The 8,506-nt window shown below is 24.6% G+C and overlaps 1 protein-coding gene across 1 annotated transcript in view; it reads left to right on the top strand.

The window, feature by feature from the left end:
- The first annotated feature begins 1,562 nt into the window (after nucleotides 1-1,562).
- LOC111635775 (forkhead box protein K2-like) overlaps nucleotides 1,563-8,506 on the top strand; it is a 92,255-nt gene continuing 85,311 nt past the window's right edge. The window contains exon 1 of the mRNA XM_023380842.1: nucleotides 1,563-2,015. Coding sequence (XP_023236610.1) covers nucleotides 1,657-2,015 — 359 coding nt within the window. The 5' untranslated portion in view covers nucleotides 1,563-1,656. The remainder of the gene's footprint in view (nucleotides 2,016-8,506) is intronic.

The following is an 8,506-nucleotide window of genomic DNA, read 5'->3' as shown; positions in this document are numbered from 1 at the left end:
ATGAAGCATATTCACGAACAGGCAGAGAATTTTTTTTTTTTACTTTTTCCGCCCTGTGGGTACTAAGAGGGCCTCTTTTAGCAAGCCCAATGTGGATTCGACCAGGCACTGACGAGGAACGGGGTCTAATATATCCGGGACAGACCATTTGCCAAAGAATTACTGGAATTAATTGTCTTGATTCGATTGTAGATTTCTCAAAGCGGTAATTTAGAAACCGGGTCGACCGATAGGCTGATAGACAACTTACATCCTTACGTTATCCACCTCTTTTTGTTTGAAAATTAGTGAATATTTTGCTTTGTTCATAACTTGAGCAGTTAATTTTCGTATTAGGCTAATTTACATATTTTATTTGTGAAACTAGCGCGTTAGTGCGACTTTGCTATCAGGCGACTAAATATTGCTGCAGTTTATTTAAAATTATTATCGCTGTAGTATCTTTCAATAATATGTTGATAAATTTCTGTAGGCTTATGTGTTTTTTAAATGTAATATCTTCAAATATTTGGCATTTGAATGGAATGGTAGCAAAATTGCACCAAGCACCCTACTCGGTAATCGGCGAATAACGAATGTGTGGATGCGCCCTAATAAAATCTTGCATATTTATATCACTATAGTCAGCTATATATTCTAGAATTACATTTCGGTGGTATCAAAATTGTTACCCCATGCCTGCAGGTGAATTGTTTTCCCCTGTCTAACAATCATTTTCTCATTTCAAATATATTTAAATTTAACAAGTAATTTCGCCAGTTTGAGTGACGATAGGAATGGGGAAACGATATCCCGACTCATCTTACCCATGAAGTAAGGAAGGTTCTGGGAAAACGATATTTTGGCTCATACTATCCATAGGGGTTGTAAACCGAATTCTAGCTTCGATGCTCGCAAAGGTCACTAAATATCTCACGGTACAGCCAATGGCCGACATATGTTTATCGGATTGCATTGCTATTCACCTTTAACTAAAATGAGGTGCAATCATTTCATTCATCTCAACAGAAGAAAACAAATATTAAAAATAAAACTGTTTTATTTTAATATTTGTTTTCTTTCACCAACAATTTATTTATTAAGATACCATTAGAAAGTATTATCTGAGAAAAAGTACAAGAAAATAAAAGGAATCTATGCAATCTGGAAAGCGCCGCTCGGGCGGGCATAGAAATCACTATTTATATTATATGTAATTATTTACACAGATTAAAAACGTAGGAAATAATGCATAGAATTTTTATGAAATATTAATGTTAAATTCTAATTATTACATAAATTCAATCTTTTGATATATATTTTAATTATAATTTAATTTTGACGACGATGAAACAATTGGTGACGTATAAAAGAAGCAGAAACCACTTATAAACGATTTTAAGTATATAAAATAAATTAATAATTTAAAAAAACACAAAAGAATAATTTATAGAATATTTATACAATAAAAACATCGGTTATATTTATGAAAATAATTATCAATATAAATCATTAATTGCCAAGAGCGTCACCAAGCGCCGAAAATCGATATTACATAGAAAACTCTTTAGTGAATAGTTTACCCACGTGATAGAAGCATGGGATTGTGGGATTGGTGTCAACATTGATCATTGATTCTTCCTCGTTGAAGGTTTGTGGTCAGCCATTTTGGAAGCGATGTCTACGTTTCCCAGAGCTTCCGATAACGATGCCTGGGCTCTGTTAGCCCTCAGATCAGCACCGACAAGCCCAAAAAAATCTTTATGGAGCCCGGAACCAAAAGGGACGGCCATTGCCCGCTTGGAAGGGAGAGAGTTCGAATATATGATACGCCAAAATCGCATCACTATTGGACGTAATAGCAGTCGGGGTGAAGTGGACGTTAATATGGGCCATTCTAGTTTTATATCGAGAAAGCATTTGGAGATATACTTTGAGACACCTCATTTTTATATGATATGTAATGGCAAGAACGGTGTTTTTGTTGACGGAGTTTTTCAAAGGAAAGGTGCACCACCTCTTCAATTACAAAAGACGTGAGTAGAAAATTATTAAATATTCTGCCAAAAGTAATTAATTTAATGTATAATATCACCCACAATTTCTAACAATCGCCAATGTTTGAATTGGTAAACAGAGAGCAGCGTGGTTATTATCGGAGTGGTTCTTAATGGCGGACGGCGTGGTTGTGTCAATATTTACATTGATTTGCAAAGATTGGTCCTTTAAAATTTCCTTTTATTATTATGATTATCATTATTTAATTAAATATATACATATATATATCAATAAATTATTAAATATATAAAAAAAAATTAATTTATCAATTTCACAATATTTATTTATTATGAATAATTTATTATTATTATTATTATTGTTGTTGTTGTTGTTGTTGTTGTTGTTGTTGTTATTGTTGTTATAATTAGGTTATAGGAGTAGAAAATAAACATGTTGTTCTGATAATGATTTAATGGAATTTTACTATTTCTTTTTTTGTTGTTTACTTTTTAGAATAAACTTTTATCATCATTCTGCTTTTGTTATATATTTTGTATTGTTTTTCCTATTTTAAGATTATTTAAAAATGTATTATTATTACATTTGACAAAAAAATTATGTAAATTATAAGAATTGGTGTTTGTTAACTTGTACGAACATTTAACATATTCGTAATACATTTCGAAAATATTCTTGTTGATGTTTACTTAATGATTAAAGATGTATCCCATATCTTTGTATATCAGATTTACTTAAATTAAATATATAGGAAGTTCGATATAGCCTATATGAAGTACTATTTTTACATATAAATTAAAGAAATAAATTCAAAATATTCATTTGTTTTCATGTAACTTAATATTTTAAAGTTTATTTATTTTTCTTTTTATTTAAAATTTTTTTATTAAAAACTTATAATTAATGAGAAATTGTGTCCTGTTTGAATGCATTAGACAGATTTACTCTGACGAAGCAAAATTACTTACTATTTTGATTAGGAAGTTTTACGATTCCTAAAAAATTAAGCGTAAAACTGAAAAATATTATATTCAATAGTATAATATAAAAAGATATTTACAATAAAATTTTGAAAACAACATTTATTTTTCATGTTTCATGTTATATATTTTTTCATGTTTGTATTGTTTAATATTAAATTCTAATTAAAATAATTATATTTTTCAGTTTTCTAACATTTAAAATTATGCTTCGGTCTTAAATTTCTAAATAATTTGTTAGTATTGATTGTATAAATTTTATTTAAATAATATATTTAATGAAGTAAGTTACTCAATATTTCAGACATTTTATATAATGCTTCTTTATTTCATAATTAAGTAACAATTTATATTTTGTTTTATAAAAGTATTGTAGTGCGTAAAATTAAAAAATCTTTTCGGAAAACAAATATATTAAAATTATTTTCAACAATTATTATTAATAAATATGCTGAGATGTATTATAAAATATTAGATAATGTAAAATTGTGTAATCAATCTAAACAGCTATTATTGTTTGAAACAAAGTAAATTCATAATATATTTAATTCAAGAATTTGTATTAAATTTAAAAATTAGCAAAAAAAAATTATTTTGTATTTATCAATTTGATTTTTTTTAAGTAAAATATTTAAAATTCTTTATATTGAGCCAAATATAAATGATTTTTATACATTTGTGGTATATAAAAGTAATTTTAACAAGAAAATTAGGTCTTGGTCTTCTGATGTTTTTAATTAAAGATAGAAATAGAATTTAATTGTTATACATTTGTGACAATTTTGGTTTCAACTAATTAAAAAAATAATAAATTTGATTGCTGGAAAACAAAAAATTAATGTATCACTATTATCATTATTGTCAGTAACAATGAATATGTTGTTATTATTCATTTATTTAATATAAATAATGCAGAAAGCAAATAATTGTAGCAAATAATTAATTATTTGTTTACTTACTTTATTTTGTTTACACATTGATTTGTTTATTTTTGGCATGTAAAATAATTACAGAAAATTATAAAAAAACGATTATAATCAAAGTTTCATATATATTTTTGTTAATAAAAATGCCGAGTAAAATGATTTTTATAATTAAATGTATAACTCATTAAAATAACAAGAATTTTTTTAACATTAATCTAAAATGATTTATATTGAATACTTTTTATTTGTTTAAATGTTTTTAAAATTTCAAGAATAAATTATTTTTAGTTTATAAATTTTTTTAAATGTGAAAATTAAAGGAATATTTTTATTTTGTAAAAGTATTCTCATTTAACTTTAAGATATTCTGAAAAATTAATTTTCTATATAAATATTTCAGCTTATAAACAAGTCGAATGATTCTTATTAAACTAAACGATTAATTACATTTATAAATTATATTAAATGTACCATTTTTATTGAGAAGTATTTTGAAGGAATATATAATATAGCTTTAATAACTCCTCTGTAGTATTTGAGTTTATATTTCAGAACATCTGCCCAGCTTTGATGAATTTCATTGCTTATATCTTAATTGAAAAAATCAGATTCATTATAGGCTTATAATTACTTGCTACAAGTTTTAAATCTTGCCCTTTGACTCAAGAATTACATGAACTTTGACTATTCAACATTCTTGTTTATGGTTCTATTGAAAAGCAGCTTAAAGCATTGAATAAATAGACATTATTTGTGCCTACTCATCAAATAATTAACATTCTGTATTGGAGTATGCCAAAAGCCTATGTATGACATTGTATTCTAAAATCGGTATTATTAAATAAAAATCTTTTTGTATGTATTTCTAAAAATGAAAAATTTATATCAATAATTTTTTTTATTTTTACTTCTGAAAGGTATTACTCATATTTTTTTTTTTTTTTTCTGAAATTAATAACTAAGAAAGTTGAAACTCTTTATGTGCTGTAGGAAATGTAATTTTCTTTTACTAATTATATTTCGTTTAATGTAAGAATTCCTTGTTCCTATATTCTAAGTCGAGATGACTTAGTATATAGGAACTCTACTCAAAAAAATAAATTAGTACTTTAAAGATGAATATGCTTTATTTTTGAAAATATTAAAATGAATAAAATTTTAAAACTTTTCTAAAAATATAAAGCTGTTTGCTATAGCTCGTGTTAAATGAAGAAAACTGATTAGAGAATAAATATTGAAATGATTAATTAAACTATTAATATTTTTACGAAACATTTGTTTAATATTCAAAATTATAAATTCTTTGTCTCAGAAATGATACCATTTAAGAATTTGTATTAATAATGATTATATTATTAAAGTGAAATGACATACTGTTCTTTAATGTAAACATGTAATTAGTAAAATAATTGAACTTCAGGTATTTTTATAATTTTTCATGAATAATGTCTTTAGAAACTTATAATTTATATAGATTAACTCTTAGCTTTAATTGGTTTCAAAAAGTTTTCAGTTATTCAAAAGTTGAAAATTATGACTTAGTATTGTTTCTATTTTGTTTACTTAAAATAATTAAAATTCTATATAATTGTGCTAGAAAACATGAATATTTTTTCTTTTTTTGATAATTAAGTAGTATATAACTAGAACTGCAATTATTATGGATAGAGAGCCATGACCAATTACTAATTTGGTCAGTTCAGTTGATATAATATTAGTACTGGTAGTTATGAAATATATGCAATATATTAAGGGGCACACAAAATTAATCAATTGGATTAAAAGAAATTTCTTTTTGGTATTAAAACAGATTAAAATAAAGACTATAATTTAGAACATAATATAAAAATTTTAAAAACTGTATTTGTGTTTCTTTTTCTGTTTCTATCTGAAGATTATCATCATTGAAAGTACTTGTAATTACATTTGTTTTTAATCTTATTATTGTCTTTCTTCTGTTTTAACACTAAAGAGATCATTTTTTTTAATTCCTATTTATTATTATTAGTATTTTTCTAATGTTTATTCACTCTAGTAACCAATTTTGTTTTAGGTTCTTCAGTGTAATAAAGTTTGACAGTGATTTTTCAGGATATAAAAAAAATAAATGTTAGACTTTTTAAAAGAGTGTTTAATCATTAATTAGCATAAATTTACATGCAACTATAGCTGTATAACTGTGTTTTGTATAGTTGTATGAAAATGATGTCCATATTTACATAGAAAACTTTATCAAGTACAGATACTGTAATTACGTATCATTTTCTTGTTATAATTTCAATAATTTATTTATTTTTTAATTATCAAATAATAAAGCATGCTATATTGTATATTTACAGATTTATTGATAATTCCTTTACTTAAAATTATTCAAAGAAATCAAAAATTAATGAGGACTTTTGCTTACAATTTCTTTGAATAATTCCGAGAAAAGTATCATTAAGGAAACTGAATACAGGATAGTGAATTCATTGATGAGCTGAAAGCTGAAATATTTTTTTTTTATTTATAGCAGTGTTCTAAGTTTTATATAATTAAAATAAATATGTAGTTTTGTCTGAATATCTTTAAAACTTTCTAAAACATAAATTTAGAAGTATGAAAATTTTACAGAAATAAACAAACATGTTTTCGTTGAAATTTTTATTAAAACCAGCTGCATGATTTACTAATTTAATGACATTAATTTATTTAATGAATGCAATCTACTTGAGTTAGCTCTGTAACGAAAATCTGCTAAAACAAAGTATTTACAATGTACAGCAAATGATAGTTACATTGTAAACAAACAATAGAAATCATGTTGAAAATTTGATTTTTCAAAAATGATTGTTTCATTGTTTAACATATGTAAAAGCTAGATTGATATTTAGCTAAGTTAGTAATAGAATCACTGTATGATAACTAAGTTACCTGATTAACAATTGGGTTACATAGTAGTCATATTCTTAACTTTAAAATCATACACATGCAGTTGAATTTGATTCAAAAATATTTCTATTAATTTTATTTATTGTATCAAATAAAAACTACATAAAAATTTAAAAATTAATATGTAATATAGGTTCTATACAGTCAACCCCCCTATAAGATAGAGATACGTTCCATTCTTTAGGAATCCGATTTCTTACGAATCCTTCCAAGTAAAATTGTGTAATCAATCTAAACAGCTATTATTGTTTGAAACAAAGTAAATTCATAATATATTTAATTCAAGAATTTGTATTAAATTTAAAAATTAGCAAAAAAAAATTATTTTGTATTTATCAATTTGATTTTTTTTAAGTAAAATATTTAAAATTCTTTATATTGAGCCAAATATAAATGATTTTTATACATTTGTGGTATATAAAAGTAATTTTAACAAGAAAATTAGGTCTTGGTCTTCTGATGTTTTTAATTAAAGATAGAAATAGAATTTAATTGTTATACATTTGTGACAATTTTGGTTTCAACTAATTAAAAAAATAATAAATTTGATTGCTGGAAAACAAAAAATTAATGTATCACTATTATCATTATTGTCAGTAACAATGAATATGTTGTTATTATTCATTTATTTAATATAAATAATGCAGAAAGCAAATAATTGTAGCAAATAATTAATTATTTGTTTACTTACTTTATTTTGTTTACACATTGATTTGTTTATTTTTGGCATGTAAAATNTTGAGGTAATTATAGGGAATTTTTACTGTTTTTTACGGATACCGGTCACAATTTTTTCGTAGTTTTATAGGAATCGTAATTATAGGGACCGTAATTATAGGGGGGGTCGACTGTATTAATTTAAAATAAATTCTTGAAGTGTTGCTTTAATAAATATTTATATCAACTTTCTCAGTGAATTATGAAATAATTGAAATATTAAATGTGCTAAATTTAAATGCTTGTTATTTAATTAGTGTAAAATAAATATTAAAACAATTTAAATGTGAAATTAACAGAATTAAGTCTTTCATTCAAATTTGAAATGAAATACATTTCAGACCTAATAGAAAATATGTTTATTAGAAAATAGTAGTGCTAATGAATTATATTCATTTCCTAGTTTCTTTAGTTCTGCTTCTTTAATAAATAATTAAGTAAACATTTTTTGCTACTAAATACAGTCGACCCCCCTATAATTACGGTCCCTATAGTTACGATTCCTATAAAACTACGAAAAAATTGCTACCGGTATCCGTAAAAAATAGTAAAAGTTCCCTATAAACACCTCAAACGTCATCGGGAAGCCGAACTACTTTCCCGCCGTCCGTAGCGCCACGCTACGGAGAGATTTCTATCGTCTGGACAGTATTATATAAATTATATATAAATTAGGTACTGTACATATAATTATATATTAATTATATATAAATTAGGTACTGTATATATAATTATATATTAACTTATTGTAACTTTGTTATAATTAAATATATAATTTCCGCCGTCTAGCGTGGCGCCACGCTACGGAGATTTTTACGCTAACTATCGTCTGTCAGTATGTAAATTAGGTACCGTAAGTCTAATACAGTACTGTAATTTTATACATTTCTTGTGAAAGAAACATTTCTTATTCAACGGCGATTAAAATTATTTATATTAATGATGTCTCCGAAGTTC

The sequence above is a fragment of the Centruroides sculpturatus genome, unplaced genomic scaffold, assembly GCF_000671375.1.
Source record: "Centruroides sculpturatus isolate CEXI.00-Female unplaced genomic scaffold, Cexi_2.0 scaffold775, whole genome shotgun sequence".
NCBI lineage: Eukaryota > Metazoa > Arthropoda > Arachnida > Scorpiones > Buthidae > Centruroides > Centruroides sculpturatus.
Note: the sequence above shows the minus strand (reverse complement) of the source record. Positions and strands in the feature narration are given on the sequence as shown.